The following is an 18,600-nucleotide window of genomic DNA, read 5'->3' as shown; positions in this document are numbered from 1 at the left end:
TCAGGCAGTGGTGATGGACCCAGTGCTCAGCACCTTCACCCCATTGGTCCGGCAGCCACAGCCTGTACCCAAAACAATACGATGCGATGCCCTACAAGTGGCACAGGGCATGGTCAGGAGTCCCAGGAAGAAACACTGCAGGAATTGCTCCTGCAAGTCCACCCTCATGTTAAACTGCTCTGTGCAGGTAAGAAGCGTTCAGTATTTAGAGGTCTCGTTACATAGTTTGCATCTTAAAAACACTTAAATAACAAACACGTGCTGAATCTAACTCCTCCATGTGCTCCCTGGTTCTCCAGGGGAAGCCACGTGGCAGGCGGCTGTGCCTCTCTGCTCTCACAGAGGCAGAAGACGCACAGCATCCTTCCAAGACACGAAGGAAGTCAGAGTAAAGCAAGAACCTTCCAGAGATGCAAAGCTCCATCCTGAAGGCAGCACACCGCCTTCCTTCCATTCACATCCAGCTCAAGCCAAAGAAAAAAAAAAAAGCAGAAGAGCACTCTCTTGATTGCTCTGCCCCAGAGCTGCAGCCCTTTCATGTGGTTCCAACGCCTCTCCCGCAGCAGTTTGCACTTTCAAAGAAGGGTGCGCATGCACTCACACACAACACAATTACTGAACGGCTTGCATCCCACCGTGTGTGTTCTGACACCGCTCCTTTTGCCAAGAAGAAAAAAGCGCACGCATGTATATGTACGCATACACAAAGGCTCCAGAAAAGACATTGCTTGCATTTTTACAGCTCTGTTGAAGCCTCTACATAGAGATAGATAGGTATAAGCCTAAGGCAAATATTACCCACAGAAAGAGTTCTTGCGCCTTTTTTTTTTTTTAATCTTCAATACTTTGCTTGCACGCGTAACACCTGTAGCATTCTGACACTCCCCAAGGAATGTGTTTTATAGTAACTGTTTCAGGCAGAAAAAAGGCAACAGCTCAGAAAATTATTGCTACTGGCTAGCATTACACACCTTGCTAGCGTGAGTACTCTTTCAAGAGAGAGGATTAAGCTTTCAGGGCAGGCTATTACAGCATCCAAGTGGCAGCGTTACAAGCGGGAAGGTCGAGGCGTTCCCCAGCCGCAGAGAACTGCCCGTGCTCGGAAGCTCACAGCGCAGGCTGTGCTGAGCTCTGCCTGACAACTCTGTTTTGGAGTCACTGTCCAATTCCCCCGGAGAACTTCCATTTAACTGTCCCTCCCCGATCTGACATCCGGCATCGGCACATTCGGAATGATATGCAGAAGAACATGATTCACCTGTTGCCATAACAAGACCCTCCTAAGGCCAGAGACTTAGATCATCACAAACCTTTGTAAGAGGCGAACTGAATCATGCCTGCTGGTTGCCAGATTTTTAGTTTTCTTTGAAATATCGAATGATCGCCATCACTACAGACAAGATACCTGCCTGGAAAGCCGCAGCAATTGCGTCAGGTCTTCCACATCTCTAAAGCATCCCCAGTGTTTTACTTGCATTACCACAAACTCTTCTACTTTGTTGGCCCGCAATGAAACTGGACTCTTGACCAGTTGTATACCCATAAAAAACACTTACTGAAATACATTTGCATACATTTATGAAAGGAAAAAAATATAATCACTTTATTTTCAGAATACAGACTAAATCCCACTTTAAAATAATGAGCAGACACGTGAATAAAATACTCCGCACTTAAAAAGAGCCCCATTTTGCCATGTCTGCTGAGCGCAGCGTTTGCTCTGTGGTGCACACAGCTCTCCAGCAGCAGCCAAGGTACTCGCAGGAGCTACACTTCATATATTACAATCCAAAAAACCACTCTCATTTTGCATATAAGTGCTACATTTTCCTGTATGCCTTGAAATACTAGTTAGGTACAATACTATCTTGTCATCTCTGCTCCCACGCTACGCTGGGTCCCCCTTGCAACCTCCCACCAAAGCGGCAAGAATTGCTTCTACAGGGGTAAGCTCAGCAAGCGACAGCAATACAAACTCTGGATTCAAAGATGCAGAAAGGTGGCACCCAGCAATCTGAACACGCAGCATGGGCAGAATGACGTAAACACTGACAAGTCCAACACACGCACATGCACACCACCTCCTCTGTAAGCTTTCTGCATAGCGCAGCTCCTTCCACTCGCAGTCTTCTCCTAGAAAAACAGCCCTTCTCAAATGTAGCCCCTTTAAAGCAGCCAACAAAATCTGATTTCACATGCCATCCCTGGGCATGACTGCTTGTAATAAACTGGAGAAGATTTGGATTTAAACAAGTCTCACTTGCAAAGCACAAAGGTCACCAGCGGCTCCTAAGCAGCTTCACAAAGCATTGCAGATAGTCATCTCCTGCCACCAGAAGTGGGCTACAGTGGTCTGCCACTTTTAACAAGCATCTTACCATCCTCCAGAGAACAGAGCTGAGGCTGTCTCTGACTCCTACTTACAGCATTCAGTATAAAGAAGTGTTACAGTCCATTTTACAAAATTAATTGCGTCAGCTGGCAAAGGCTCCTTCACCTGCAAACTGGGTGAGATGGGCTGTGATGGCAAAGGCCAGCAGTGCCTCATTTTCTGAGCGTCCAAATGGCTCCAGGAGAGAAAAGCTGACGAAACTGCAGAGATACTTTACATCCCCCGAGGAGCAGGAACAATCTCACTGCATTTTCAGGCTGCAGATGACATACCCAGGGCTCACAGTGAACCTGAGCGAAGTATTTAAGAAAGCAGTCTTTACATTTTGCACCTCTAACTGAATGTAAAGGTTATGTTGAATTGTCTTTAAGGAGCAGTAAATCAACTCCTGGGATTTCTTCCAAGCAAACCCTAACTCAAAGGCTCAGTACAAATTCACAGTGTAACGCAGGAATACCAGCCAGTCGCTAGCAAGGACTACGTGGATCTTCAAGTTACATGGTGCTGAATTACTTTCTATGTTAAACCATTCTGACTACAACCCTGTTTTACAGCTTCTCTGGTTAACCACGCTTCAAATCAGTTCTGACTGCAAACGCTGTCCTTAACTTAGCTGGTATAATAAAACTAATACTAATTTTCTGTCTACTGGCATTCCCAATGCAATGCTACCTATACAAATGTAAAACTAATTCCTCCAGCAGGTGATCTAACTCAGCGCTGCTCTCCAACAGCAGATTGACAGAAGAGGGCCGCAGACTGCAAAGTCTCCAAGCTTTCCATACCATGACGTGAGGTAGCAACAAACAGTCTGTGAAACAGCATTGCTCCCATCATTTTCCCTAGCAATAAATCCCTTTCCCATACAATTTAGTGAGTAAACTAGAGGCTTCTGTGTAGCAGCGGAAGCAGAAAAGAGACGGTAAATAAATAATGAAGGATAAGAACTAGACCAATAGTTTTGCAAAGTTTTCCTTTTTGGTACCAGCACTGAGCACTGCTCTTTTACGGGTGGAGAGTAATACAAAACATTTCAGTCTTTTTGTGAGCTTAAAGTCCAAGCGACTTCTGCACAATCTGCTTGGCAATTTTGTTAAATTGTTCTCTGTCTTCCCGCCACATCTTGGAGGCATCTACGTTGGCTCCACTTTCATCGTTTGGCTCTGAAATGAGAGAGACAGAAAGGTCGGCGGGCAGGCAGGCAACTGAGCAAGATCAGCTCACTTCTTCAGCAACATCTCTGCACTGCCACTTCCCTGTGGCTCTGGTGTACTTCCCCTGCTTGGGGCTGCTGAAACACCGTTAAACGAATTCCAGTGACAGCTGCTGGACTGCCTAACAGTTCTCATTTAACTGATCACAAGCAAACACCACAGCAAGGTTGGCTTCAGGCAAGAAACAAGTGATAGAGAAAGACTTTCACTTTGCTGATGGTCTGGGCAGCTGAGCCCCAGCATGCACACAGAGAACCACTGTGTGTTACCAGCATTGCTGTCAAAGGTTTGTAAAACTGCACAGTGCTCCCTCCTACATATTTGTTCTGGTTCTGCGGCTTCATAGACACAAAGGCCCACAAAGCAGGCCACCCAAACAGGCTCTGCCCCTCTTTTGGATGGTTTGTTCTATTTAAAAAAAAAAAAAACTCATCATAAAACGCTTTCATTTCTGCAATATCTTTCATCCAAGGATTTCAAAGTGCTTTACAAAGTACATTAAGACCCTGCAACTCAAACACTTCTTTTTGTAGAGAGGTAAACCAAGGCATGGGATTTCTCAGGTTCATGGTCAGCACACAGCAGGACAACTGTTACAGGATTAAACAAGCCACTCAGAACATACTCTACTCAATTCTGCTTCACATTCTGGTCCAAATCCACCACAACTCAGTTCATGGCAGATGCTTTAGGCTTATGTTTTTCTCAATACAATGCTGCTCATCCACCCTTAAAACCCAGCAGTTGGGACAGATGCGCAAGACACTGCGTTTGGTAAATTCAGGTTTGCTCTGTTGGCAGAGCCACAGCTGAGAGCTTGCCAGCAGCCTGGAGGAAGATGACAATTGATGTTTTACACTAATTCCTTCAAAAGCCATGGGGAAAACAGGATCAGAGAACGAGAGAGAGCTGACGATTCCCCAGTAAAGCAGTCTAGGTAAGGTTGTACAACAAGCCATGCTCCTGGAGATCACAGGGAGCCCAGCAAGCCACTGGTCTCTGGACAGATTCCATCAGCAGGTTGCTATTCTGAAGCTGACACAGTCACAGATAAGAATCTTTTGTGTGTTCTTTGATCAGCTTCGCTGCTTCTAAAACCTAAACCTTCATCATTCAGAACCGATTCTCAGGGACATGCTTCTGCGCTTTCTGGCAGTTCAGTGGCACTGTCTACAACGCAGAAAAGATCCATCTCAGGAAGATGTACATGAGAGATCCGGTCCATAGTTCTTGCAGGATTTAAAGTAAGAAGTTGCACTGAATGTTTTCACCACACTCTGCTTCTCAAGAAGGCTTCCTTTGTATCAGAGATGGCAGAATGGGGGTACGTTTCCCAGGCTGGCAAACAAACAGAAATTGAGGGAACTGGCTGGTAAACAGAGGCCATGGACTCCTATCTAGCACACTGATTTGATCTACCTGATAACCCTTCAGGTGCTAGAGCCAAATCCATAACGGCTTTGTGCAGGAACAGATGAACTTCAGGACCCATCACCTGACCATCACTCTGTGCTTGGCTGCTGCTGACCAGAAGGAACACAGTGCAGTTGTTAGAAAGCTGGAAACACCTCTTTACTAATTCACTTTTTTTTCCCCATTTATTTAAAGAAAATTGGTTTATTGATAAATAAATATGAGGGTTTTACGTACTCTGATTGCTGCCAAGTAGTTTAAGTGTGAAAATGCAAGGAGAAGCTTTAGCTACGTATCAAGCAGAAGCTACCTGAGCTCTTGCTAATAAAAGCCCAGCCCTTACCTGCCAGCATGCTAACGACGGACAAGAGGATCTTTTCCACACTCTGCACAGGACTCCACCGCTCAGCGCTGCTCTCATATCCCATGGGATCATCCCCAGGAGCATGAAGAATAGAGATGCAAACTCTTCCGTCAGGGTAAACTGTGCAAGAAGTACAGGGGATTAACTATTACTCTGAGGAAACACCTGGCCCCTCTAGATCTTTTGGACTTTGCTTTCATATGACTGATATAAATCCAGTTTTTATTTCCTTCTGCAAAAAAATCTGGAAGACAAAAATCTAACAAAAACTTCCTTTAAACAAATTTACAAATCATCTTCCCCAAGGAAAGCCTGCTGGAAGCACTTAGATCACTTAGCAACCAATGAGAGGTTCCTTGGAACAAGTAACAGCTGCAGCCTGGTGGAACAAGCCCTGCATTAGTGCACAGCCATAGCTCCAAGCAGGTGACTAGTCCTACTGAAATCAAAGGGTAACAGTCACACATCACCAAATGCGTGCTGGAGCCCTCCACCAAAGGACACCGCTCTATGCTGTGATGTGCGGATAGATATGACCCCAATGTGAGAACAAAAATATGGGCTTTTTTGTGGATTAAATGGGCAAGAATCTGTGTCAGCAGTGTTTCTGGAAGAGGAAAGTAGAGGAACTTCAAGTAAATGCAAAATTCCTTGGAATAAGATAATAAATAAATAGCTTCCCAGCTGAGACTAAGACTTGCATTGTACAAGTGCCGGAATGCCAGCTGAGAAAGAAACCCTAGGCAGCAGGTCAGTGTTTGCCACTTATTGTTCTCAAGTGGCAGAGGCCTAATAGCCTCAAACACGGGCCCAGTCCATCCAGTCTGGGTGATGACAACAATCTCATCACAATCCATGCTGATTTGGTAGATGTATTAACAACTTTACAGCAAATGCCAGGACTGACTCCAGAAAGCAGTGTTCTGGGCTGTGAAAAGGAGCTTTAAGGTTTTTAACAGTCCAAGACAAAAAGTTGTACTTGTTGCTACTTCAACTCCTTCCCCTGAAGTCCCAAGAGAAATAAAGCTGAGGTATTCTCAGCTCTAGAGTGGTAGCAGAAAGGCCAGCAAACTCTTTAGCATTAAAGGCCTGCAAATGTGCCAGCTGCATGGACAGAGCACCCTGGACTTCCGAAAGACCATGCCTTGGTTTAATGGGAAAAAAAGCCATGCTGCCAAACAAAGCTGCATTTAAACTTTGGTCAATATGAATAAATTTTCACTAGTTAAATACAAATTAAAGAGCAATACTGGAAAGAGTCTGTATTGTTTTACTAAATCTTACATCATGTACAAAACATTTACCTTTAAACTGTTTATGCAGTAGTTACAAGTATTCCTGGAATGATCTTGAAGGCAATGGAAATGTTGGAATCTACTGGACCGTTTAACACCATAAGGTATATAAGGATTAATGTGGCAAAGACAGAATGACCCTAGCAAAGAGCAACATTGCTGCATAACCGCACACGCCTACTGAATGGACAGGGAGAGCACCACTCATCCCTGGGTAAGGATGCCTGCTCTCTCACTGCAGAAGCTGTTCGTTCAAGGTGTAAAAGCCCCCCTCTCCCCATGCATCAGACTCACTGTTTGGATGGAACATCTCACACGTGAACCTCATCTTCGGAGGACTTAGTGGATAGTCAAGTGGGAAGCTCAAAATAGCAGGGAAAACCCCATACTCGAAACAGGTATCTTCAGGACCCCTAGAAAGAGATAAAAAGAGATTCACCAGTTACATATATTTCTTTCACCAGCTTCTTGTCTAACGAGACATCTTAGGTTTGGATTATATCATCTACTCCAGAATACTAAGAGTTAAAACATTCTCATCCCACACCTCATAAACTTAAATCCAAATATGGGGTTTGGGAGGGAATGGGGGGAAAAAATAAAAAAAAATATCAAAGCTTGCACACTAAATTACTAGGAAGGTCACAACACGGCTTAATTAGCAGGGTGTGTCTGGCTATAATTGGAGTATCTGGCTCCAAGGCATGTTCCAGGATTTGAGTGTCTGCACGTCATGAGAAGGCAGAGGCAGGTGTGGGACTCCTGCGTCTTTGAAGATGCTGTTAGGCTGCAGAGACAGAGATGTCAAATGCTTCAGCTCAAAAATAGCTTATAAAACCTAGGAGGATTCAAACTGCCAGTATCGAGTGCAACCACACGATGTTTTGTAAAAATAAAATGCAGCCCAGGGACCATAGCTGCCAGATCCAGGACAACCCCGTTTCTTTGCAGACTTCAGGCATTTGGCCTTCCCTCCCTCAAATGTACACAGAGAAGAAACAACTTCATCAAGGTTCCTGCAGAAACATTTCCTTCTTCTGTTCAGCATCTAGTTCAAAGCACAATCAAGTGAGCGTACAAAGACAACTATTTTATCCTCTCTATACCAAACACTTTTGGAAGGTAAGCAAAACAGTTTACTTGATGTGATTTATTCCAACTTGATGAACCACCTGGAAGTTATAAAACAAACTCCATCTCCCCAGATTGGAAGGATCAGGGAATAGGCTTTGTCACTTAACATCTCAGCCAAGGAAACCTCACGTCTTTAGTAGAGAGCTTTGGAAATGAGGATTACATAGCCTGGGAAGCAAGATTTAGGAATATATTTGTGCCCCCACCTCCCAACCCACAAATGCCAGAAGGAACAAAAAAATCACAAAGCCAAATGGTCCAAGTCTCTGAACAGATCAGAGCGCATTGGTAACCTACAGAAAAAGCAAACTGAGACAGGCAAAACCTAAAGCCCTACAGAGGATCACTGTTAAACTCTGCGATTCAGAAGGCTTGGCTGGCAGACACGAGACCTAAACGCTTTAAACCTGAATACTGACACGAGGTGAGATTAGAGAAATGCAGCTACATAGAATGAGCTAAAGCATCTCAGCTGTGTATGCTCCTTTTCTGGTCTTTCCCCTAAATTTAGTCAGGATTCAATATTCACATCTGAGGGTAAACTGAATGCATTTTTTCACAAGTATTTTAATTCCAGCTGCATTTTCAAGGCTTATTGTTGAACTTCTAAGAGTATGTACATAAAGCTGGTGGGTGTCTTCTGTTCTGAGAGCAAACACACAGCCTTAAGGGCTCTTCTGTCAAACCCATTAACCCAACATGCTCCATTTTAGGCCCTGGATTAAGAGAGCACACTGCTTTTGTTTCAGCCATTCATTGCTGCCAGGGTCAACTTCAAAGAAATCATTAAAGTTAATCCAAGACTGCGTTTGCAACTACAAAACACTCCGAAGACCACAATGGTTAAACTTACTGCTTTCAGTTCAAAAAGGATTAGCAGCAGGGCCAGCAAGGCAAAAAGCGTGGCACTTAAGCAGTCACACCACCTGCTCGGTAGGGATTTCACAGCACATCACACTTTCAGGACCTCTGTGTCTTCTGCTGGGATTTTCCCAGCTGCTCCCCCCGATCAGGAAAAGCCCAGAGCACAGCAGTGGCACCCTTTCCACTGAGCCAACAGGCCAGCAAACATCCCCTTCCCCACGGGATGCCCTTCTGCACACTTCGTCCAGCCCCTGCACACCCAGACTGCAAGCTGCAGAGAGGTGACAAGTGCAGCATCGAGCCCAGGAAGGACCCAAGCCACTGCTGGTAATGAACACTTACTTCCCTTTAGTCCTCTTCAGTCTCAAGGACCACAAAGCTATTTCTACATTTCTGTAGTGTAAAAATCAGCATCTTGCCAGCTGCTATAGCATTTCATCTGTGTTACTCTTGGCATGGCCAGGTTGGATGGGGCTTTGGGCAGTCTGGTCCGGTGGGAGAGCAGGGGGTTCGAACTGTATGATCTTGAAGGTCCCTTCCAACGTAAGCATTTTGCAGTTCTATAATCACACAAGGCACTGAAATGCAGTAGGAACCAAGAGCAATGTTCAGTTAGGGTCAGAGGGAACGTGTGACCTGAATGTGTACCAACTGCCTTACATCTGACTCAGTCTCTGTGCACTGCCATCTAACCAGCCTTCCATACCCTGTGCATGCATTTGTTTCTTTCCTGTCCTGTCTTGCTCCCACCAGCTATGCCAAAGACATTGATTCGAATTCCAGAAGTTAATGAAAACTTGCATTATTCTTGCAGTGTCTGTGCTAAATGTAAAGATGCTGGATACAAAGCAGAGAAAATCACGTTAGCAACAGCTCCAGTGACGTAAGACATAACGTGAAGATACAGAACTCTGAACTCCATGAGCTTGATGTTACTTAGGCAGGAGGAAAAAAAACGAGGGTAGTGTCTGCTAAAATAGGAGGGAAAAGTGAAGTGATAACAGCAATTAATGCCATAACCATGGCTTCAAGTGCATTTGTAAGTGGTTTCTCATTTGTAAGAGGGCGGAAAACAACCAAACCCCACAGTCATCAGATGCTGAAGAGGGGAATTCCATGCTAGAGGACAAAGCTTGGTCTTGAAACGTTAAATTCATGAGCTCGCATAACACGGCGCAGCCTGTCAGACCTCACGCAGTGTCAAGGCATTGAGCTGATAACCTCTACTGATGTGCTGGGGCTATTTATCACCAGGAATGAGGTAGCTGGCTGCAAAACTTTGGTTTTTTGTAAATACTGCAAGTCAGCTACTGCTTGATGCCTTATCTGAAGGACACACTTAACACCAGGCTGTAAGCTTCCACTATTCAGAAAAATTACCGCACTGCATTTCAACTTACAGCTCTAATCCATAAGTGTAAGAACTGACCTATCATTCAGTCATGTCAGTGCAGAACGTTCACGTTCAACATTTATCCTGCACTGCTGCTGCAGGGAAGAACACTGGAAATACAAACTATTATTATTATTATTTTAAAAAGCCTTTTAAAATAGTCTCTGGGCCAAGGTTCTACATCAGTCTTTGTAATATCACCCAGCCCACCTCCAGATTGATAAATGGGTGATGTCTTTTCCTCTCTGAAATTTCTTTTCTTTTTCTCCAGATTTGTTTGTGATGATGTACGATAGCTTTCTAGAAAGCGTGTGGAGAGAAGAAGCGAAGCATTCTGATCTCTTTTCATTACTACAGTACTTATCTACGTTTTGCATTTCATCCTTCACAAATCTAAGTCAACCTTACTTTAATTACCTCATCTGCACTTCTTTCAATCCCACAGTCTCACACAGCACATTTGAGATTACAAAACATTCAAGAAGATTATCACAAACATAAACAAGTCATGTAGCTGGCTTTCCAAGCATATTCAAACACGTTTACCAATAGAGTTTTGTAAAGACTACAAAGTAACCCAACGTGTTTAGGGTAAACATGTTTCTATTGTACCACAGCTTCAGAATTTAGCAGACCTTAAAATATAATTTTATTATGACACACACACAATACAGATACTAAAAGCACCTCCGCCTCTCGTTTAGCGCTGACAAAGACCTGAAGCTCAACACTCAGCACTTTAAAGGGCTTTCAAGTCTGCAAGCAGATCCTCTGCTGTTTAAGAATTTAAGGGAAACATCAAAAAAAGGTATTTTCTAGGTAATGAATCAAATACGGAAGTATTCTGTGTCCCCCATGAAAGCTGTCAACCACAAAATCTCTGCTACTAGAAAGTAGTGATGGACAGGAATTTCCTTCCACATTCCAAGAAGAGCAATAAATCCCCCGGGCTTTCTAAACACCAAGCGACGTACGGCTTTCTGAGCTGGAGGTAGGTGCATCACAAAATGCATGCTGCAGAAAAGTGGTTACTGTCCCACGTACAGAAAGAAGAGAAAGCTCCCATGGTTGCCTAATGTGAAAGGTTTTGGCTACAGTAATCTACCTAACTCCATGACTGGTGTTTACCTTCAGGAGACTGAGCTCCCGGGAAGTGCAACCTGTTCATCACAGGATGTCTTGCTGCAATGAGCGGAGGCATTTATCAGCCCTCCGTGTCGATCCACACACAAGCAGCGCTAATCCAAATCTCCATCTACCAAGGACTAAAATAACTTAGAGCCTCACACTTGCAAGAAAGCAGGATCACCCACACAGCTTGTGCTGAATAGGTGATATGTTACAGCTTGACAGTAATGGCATTGCTTGTGCGCCAGATGCTTTTTCGTGCTTGGACAACACTCTCCAAGGGGTCATCCAGCACAAGGAGCTGTGCTGAAAGCCTGCCCTGCGCCCAGCTCCCAGCAGGGACAGAAAGCACCACTCTCACCAAAGAGCACAAGAAATGCAGAGCGTGGATTAGCCCTACTGCCAGGTCAGCAGCTGCAGGACCGGAACTTCCTCATCTCATTATGCGTCATGTGTATAAACTGTCAGACCTGAGCGACAGAGGTCTCTTTCCTTCCCGCCCAACAACTTTGTAGGACTTCATCTTGTAAAAAGCACTAGTTATTCCATGCACCCAAAACTCCCCAAGGAAGGGTACAGACAGCATGAGTAAGGCAGAACAAGTGAGAGAGGATTTGTAAGCTGCTGGGCAAGACTTTGTCTTTTCAAGGTAACTTCTGCTGTGAACAACTGTGCCCATCAGAACAGGAGCGGAAGGACACAGCTGTGGCAGAAGTCTGTCACCCCCCAAAACACAACAGGGTGTGATCAGAGCTGTTTGCCAGCAGAAGAGTTCTGCAAGGAACCACCACACCCGACATCTTCTCAAGAGCAGCTGATTCATGAAATGTAAAGAACTTTAAAAGATTTTTAAAGTACTGTTTTGCTCTGTTGTTTTTTTTAATTTCAATGCTACCTCAGATCAATTCTCTTTCATTTCTTCCTACAAGAAATTTGAATAGTAAGTAAACTAATTTTAGATACTGATTTTTTTCTCCTATCACTGATGATCTATCTGATCATTTTGCTCCTCCTAAAACTGGAGGAAACCTGTCCTGTATTTGCAGTTGAGCAATGTTTGTGTGATCTACAAGCAATTTACGGTTTCCTGCAGTGTTTGTATACACCATATATCCAGTGGAGCCCGAATGATGACACTTGTAAAATCTGCAAGTTACACATGCCAAGTGTTTCTTATTATGACACCTGTACGACAAGTCATCACTTAAGCAGCCTCTGTCACACTGTTTAAATTCCAAATATAATTCCCAGTTTGGATCAGAAAAGAAGTTTCCAGCCAGAGGTAGGCCAAGGTCAACGTAATGCAAAACTGGTAAGGATTGTTCTTTTTAATCTTATTTTCCCAGAAGGTACTCATAGAGTTTAAGTGCTGTTTTCAGAAAAAGAAGCAATATTGACTCACATAATCAGAGCTTCCCACTCAAAGAAGTTTTCTTCATTCATAGGACCTATGAAGAAAAACAAACAAACATTAAACAATGCTCAGAGCTACCAGAAAATAAGGCTCCAACTTCACAGTGTACAAGTGCTCAGCCTCTCACCTGCTACTATCCCTTCTGGTGGGTTCAGGGTCAGTTCTGTAAAAGAAAAAAAGACAAGGAATGTTAACACAGCCTGAGGACACCGTGGGAAGAATCTTCTGGACATGCTTTTCTGGGCAAGGCTTGACATCCAGAAGGCCCACGCAAGACAATTTTCTAAGCAAAATGATTGCAGAATCATAGAACAGTTTGGGTTGGAAGAGACCTTAAAGACCATCAGGTTCAGCCCCCTACTGTAAGGGGCTGAACACAGTGCTCCAGATGGGGCTTCACAAGAGCAGAGAGGGAGACACTGCCCTCCCTGACCTGCTGTCCACGCTGCTTTTAATGCAGCCCAGCATACAGTTGGCCTTCTGGGCTGCAAGCACACACTGCTGGCTCACGACCAGTTTTTCATTCACCAACACCCAAGTCATTCTCCGCAGAGCTTCTCTCCATCTTCTCACTGCCCAGCCTGTATGTGTGCTTGGGATTGCCCTGACCAGGTGCAGGACCTTGCACTTCTTGAACCTGAGGTTTGCACAGACCCATCTCTCGAGCCTGTCCAGGTCCCTCTTTATGGCAGCCCTGTCTGCAGCCACTCAGCTTGGTGTTGCCAGCAATCCTGCCAAGGGTGCTCTCAATCCCACTGTCCACATCACCGATAAAGAGGTTAAATAATAGTGGTCCCAGTACAGACCCAAGGGACATCACACAGACATGGGGCTGTTGACCAGAACCGTTTGAGTGCAACTATCCAGCCAACTCGCCATCCACTGAGCACTCCATCTGTCATATCCATGTCTCTCTGCTTTAGAGACAAGGACATTGTCTGAGGTCTTGCGCTTTTTCAAGCTCTCAAAACTTGTCTTCCCAGTGGCAACAACTTAAAATTGAGAACCAAGGCAAAAAAAACCCCTTTTCACAAGCATGGGGCACTGGGCTACTGCATATACAGGTATACACTCAACAACCCAAAGAGAAAACCGGTTGTATTGCTACAGGCTATTTGTACCAACTTAGACTTCACAGCATCTGAACACAAAACCCAAAACAACACAAAAAGGTGAAGGAGAAGAAGCAAAGAGATATGACAAGCGCCTCTGTTCTGCAGATCTAATCCATCTTGCCCCGTGTGGCCTGGGAAGTGTAAGTTAGCACAGACCAACAGCACAGTCGTGGCTGCACACAGCATGCTCTGATTGACCCACCCTTGCTCCGTGTAGGAAACGGACACAGTTCCCGATTCATCAGTGAACTTCTACTAGGGACTCACACCATGCAGACACCAACCGCAGAGCACACCACGTACATGCTTCTACCTGAAAGCAGGCAGCAATGCATCACCAGGGAAGATGAAAAGTCATGAACTGCTGAATGAGAGGCTTAACCTAATTCCTGCTGGGCTGTAAGCGAGAGCTGTGGGTAATGCTGCACAAACCAGCACGCAGATTTTTGTCTCAGAGCAGCGATGGATTCAAAAGCCACTGAGATACGCTGGCAGGAAAGACAGCAAAACCCTCCGGCTCACGCTGATTGCCATCAGCTTCAGCACAGATTCAAGTTCAAAAGAAGAGCAGCAGATTGGAGGTCAGTATCAGGGCTGAACACATCCTGAATACAAGAACAGGGACATTACAGAGCAGGTTTTTCCAGCTTGATAGTGAATCTGCAGCAGCTCTGCTTGTAGACAGTTCTAGCCAGACGTAGATGTCAAACCTGGGAGCTCTGGGAGCTATGTGGATCCATCTTATGGCTCTTTCTTTAAGGGAAAACAAACCAACAAGACCCCACAATTCTGCTATTTCCTACGATTCCCCCTGAAAATCCAGGGAGCTCTGATATTTCAGACACTGTGCTGATGGGACTGGATGCAAGGTTTAGCAGCCATGCCAAAGGGTTCTGCACAGCTCTCCAAGCAAGACTGGGTGCTGGGAATCATGAAGTAAATCCCCTGGACCAAGGAACCTGCAGAGTGATGGAAGCTCACTTCTCCACTTCTCCCTACTCACCTCTCCCCTCAGACGTTGGTCAGACAGGTTTCCATCCTGAAGGACCAGGCAAGGCGGTAACCCGGCAGTGAACGGGCACAGGAGCTTTGATTTAGAGGAGATATTTAGGATGGAAAAAGGCCTTTTACACACGGATAGTCACGTCCTACTGTGCAGTTTCTGTAGAACCACTCTAAAGGAATGGGGTGCGTTGCTTTCAAGAGCTACAAAGCATGAGGTGCCAGGAGCTGGCATGGCAGCAGCTGCTTCAGTCCCACTGCAGCTTCCAAAACTGAAATCAAAACAGGGCAAATTCCCAAGCAGCAACGTCCTACTGGGGACCTCCGAGGGGCTGGAGGATGAACAGGCAACGTGGCAAAAAGGAGAAAATGGAAACTCAGAAAAGGAATCCTAATGGAAAAAAAAAAAAAAAGGTTTTGAAGAGGCAAACAAAGAGGAAAACAGATGAGCAGAGAGACTCGAGGAAAAGCAGAAGCTGGCAGGTAAGGCGCTGAGCATTTACACCCCACCAGAGCCCCTCTGGGGTGTCCCAGGAGCCTGGGTGGCTGCAAGCCCTCTGCCACACACATGTGGCGGGTGCATGTGGGAGCAGCCCGTGGCAGGCAGCCCACCAGCTGCCTCAGAACAATGCCTCTCTTCAGCACTGGGAGCATTTGGAGCGGTTGAAGCTTTGCATCCTCCGCGAGGCATCCCGTTCGGTTTGCACGGCGGTTGTGCTGCACACAGCCAGGGGATTTGCTTCCAAATGCAAACACAATGAAGTCCCAGCTTGCAGCAGAGGAGCTAAGCCTTGCTTTAAAGCTTTGCCTTTAAACTGAGACTGAATGAAAGGGAAAAGCTGGCACAACCACAGCACAGCACTTCTGCTGGGAATATGGGACAGATTTGGGTGCACACAGGCTCAGCGCCTCCCTTTCCATTTCACTTCTCCACCCCTGCTGTTCTGCATGATGCAGATCTGCCTTACTCAAACCTCCTGCTTTTAACCCTGCGCCACGCCCAGCGATACCTGCCAGAGTTACAACTCACTGCTCAGTCACCCCTTTGCTTTTCTTCAAGGTGCATGAAACCAAACACTGCACGTCCTGCACATCTACAGCTTTGACTGAGTGTTTCCCAAGTAACCCATTTTGGATTTAAAACATTTGAGATAGATATCTTCTAGAGCACGCACCAAGGAAGCGATAAAGGCAGAAGCAGCAGGTTTCCATCTCTTAAATCTCACAAGCTTAAGCTCCTATTGAGAGATTAATTTTAGGCTTTAATACTATTAAATATTCTAAATTTAGATTTCAAGGAATATATGCTCCAGCAGGAATTACATACTTTATTTATACCTGATTTTTGAAAGCTTTATCTACATGAGCATAGAAACAAACAAATATGTGAGACAGCAAAAAGCTTTCAGTCTCCAAACGTGCAAACAAAGCTCTAAGTGAGGACAAAAACGAAATGAATCTTCTTGGTGCTCAGAGCCACCTTCACTTCAGCTCCACCTGGACGGGAAAGCAGTGTCATTTCACATGCATATCCCAGAAGGAGGTAATGCTTTTGCATTCCAGCAGGTTGAAAGCTCTCACAGCATCAAACATTTTTTACATATGCTAACAATAAACAGATTTAACCATGCACACACACAGAAAATCAAAGGTCAAAACTTCCTTTTTTAAAAAAATAAGCAGGAAAAGAAAGAATCAGCAATCTGGTAAACAAAATGTAACCACCAGCAAAGCACCGACAGCCAAACATCTCTATCGCAACCAGAAGTATGTAAAGGGAAGAAGAAAGAAAGAAGAAAACTTCTGCAGAGCAGAACATACTCCACAAGGCTGCAGCTTTGCGGTCAGTTGTGAAGCACTGGGGAGGGGCTGCCACGTGGGCTGGGCTGTTTGGTGAAGTTGGACAAGAGCACCCACTAAAAGACATGACCCCAGACATGAAGACAGCACAGGGCCATGCAGGCAGCCACAGGAACTGGAACCTCTGCTTTACTTCTGGAATTCACATCTGCAGAATGAGTATTGCACACTCAGTTACAGCTCATTACTTTTGCCTTTCACAACACTCTATCTTACTACCGTTGGGAAAGTGTTTATAAAGGAGGATAATAAACATGATGTTATCTCAGGTCATGTCAAGTGCTGCATCAGGTCACAATGCAAAGGAGATTCACACAATGTCTGCTTGTAGCATTAAAGAACATCCTTTTTGATCTTCTTTATTTGGTTAGCACCAGTTTTCTCTTAACAATTCATTCATGTAAGGCATTTTAGTAACATAGGGAATTTTCTCAACAACGAAGCATCAGAAATACTTTTGGGACAGAGAGGTCTTACGTAGGAGAGCAGATGGGAGCAGAGTCCAGTCCCGCTGTGGCAGGCTTTTGGGTCAGCGCTTCAGGATTACAACAGAGAAAGGCAGCATGTCTAGGATACCATGTCAGCAGACCAGGGCTGGCTGTCACCATCGGATGGGTTAGAGCTCTGCAGGATGCCCCAAGACCAAGCATGCGTTTTTGTCTGAAAACATGCACTCAGAAATACTCTGTTTGGTACAGGCTGAAGCCATCCACCAAGGCAAAGTGACAACCAGCTCCACATCCCTGAAGAGCAAACAGCCTTCACAAAGCATGAAGCAGGAGGCCAGCCAGCTCTTGTGGCCAGTTCTTACAGCTTAGCACCATCCCCCACCAAACAGTGGATTTTCCCCTATCCTACTACCTTTTGTTATGTAAAAGACTGGAACATGAAAGACCAAAACCAATAAACAAAAAGCAAACTGTCTATCTCGCAAAAGAAAGCCACCTTTGGTCACCTCACGAGCAGACCTGGAAGCAGACTGCTCATGCTGGCAGAAGCGCCCTGAGAGGGCTCCATCCTTCCAGCACCCGGCATCAGCAGCACCTGAGGTCGGCACAGGCTCCCAGCTCCCTCTGGCGGGGTGTGAGCAGCAGCGGCTCTCCTGGCCCCGTTGTCTGAAAGCCACAGCTCATCCAACTTTTACACAAACAAGTCGAGGTCATTCCTCATTAAGCTGTACTTAAATGTGCCCACCAGCTACGCACTCCGTCACCTTTCTGCTTTGTTTTGGGTTTTGCGTTAAGAAGCCAGTAAGTCTGAGTCGTGCCCGCTGTCTTGGAAGCTGTGCCATGCCCACCGCCCTCTGGGGCAGAACTTCTCCCTGACACCCACCTGCCCCTCCCCTGACGCAGGCAGCTCCATGCCGTTCCTTCGGGCCCTGTCGCTGTCGCACAAAGCAGAGCTCAGCACTGCCCGTCCCCTCCCTTTGAGGAGCTGCAGCTGCCACAAGGCCTCCGCTCAGCTCTTGTGCTCTGGGCCAAATAAACCATGGGGCCTCTGCGCCCCTCACACGCACATCGTGTGCCCTCAGACCCTTCCCCATCTCCGCACTGTCCTCTGGACACTCTATCGCAGTCGCTCTTCGGAGATCAGCCCCAGAACCGCCCCTGCCCCACAGACCCCCCTCGGCCCCAGGCAGTCTTCAGGCAGTGAGGCCGGCGCCCCCGCACGACCCCCGGCCCCACAGCCAGCCCTCTCCCGAGGCCGGCGCCCCACAGCCCCCGTGCCCACAGCAGCACGGCCCAGCCCCGCTACTCACGCTTGTACTCAGCCATCAGCCGCTTCAGCGCCGTGCCCGCCATGGCACGGCCCGCAGCGCCCCGGCCCGGCCTCGCGCCGCTTCCGGGCGGGCTGGAGGAGAGGAAGAGGGTAGGGGGCGCGCTAGCGCTCCGCCTCTATGGTGCGGGTCAAGTCCTCCCAGCGCTGGCTGGAAGCCGCGCAGGCGCAGTGCCGACGGCAAGTTGAGGGCGGGGCGAGCAGCGGCGGTAGGCAGGGCTAGGGGCGGGGGCAAA

The 18,600-nt window shown here is 46.3% G+C and overlaps 1 protein-coding gene across 1 annotated transcript; it reads right to left on the bottom strand.

Moving 5' to 3' along the window:
- On the bottom strand, nt 1,572-18,505 carry UBE2G2 (ubiquitin conjugating enzyme E2 G2). The gene is made up of 6 exons (XM_021394211.1): nt 18,348-18,505; nt 12,739-12,774; nt 12,600-12,645; nt 6,973-7,091; nt 5,363-5,503; nt 1,572-3,555 (listed from the first exon to the last, which is right to left on the bottom strand). Exons 1-6 carry the CDS (start codon nt 18,388-18,390, stop codon nt 3,443-3,445), a joined length of 498 nt encoding a protein of 165 aa, XP_021249886.1. The 5' UTR covers nt 18,391-18,505; the 3' UTR covers nt 1,572-3,442.

Source organism: Numida meleagris, chromosome 4, assembly GCF_002078875.1.
Source record: "Numida meleagris isolate 19003 breed g44 Domestic line chromosome 4, NumMel1.0, whole genome shotgun sequence".
In the NCBI taxonomy this organism is placed as follows: domain Eukaryota; kingdom Metazoa; phylum Chordata; class Aves; order Galliformes; family Numididae; genus Numida; species Numida meleagris.
The sequence above is the reverse complement of the archived record's forward strand: the minus strand, read 5'-3'. Positions and strand labels throughout refer to the sequence as shown.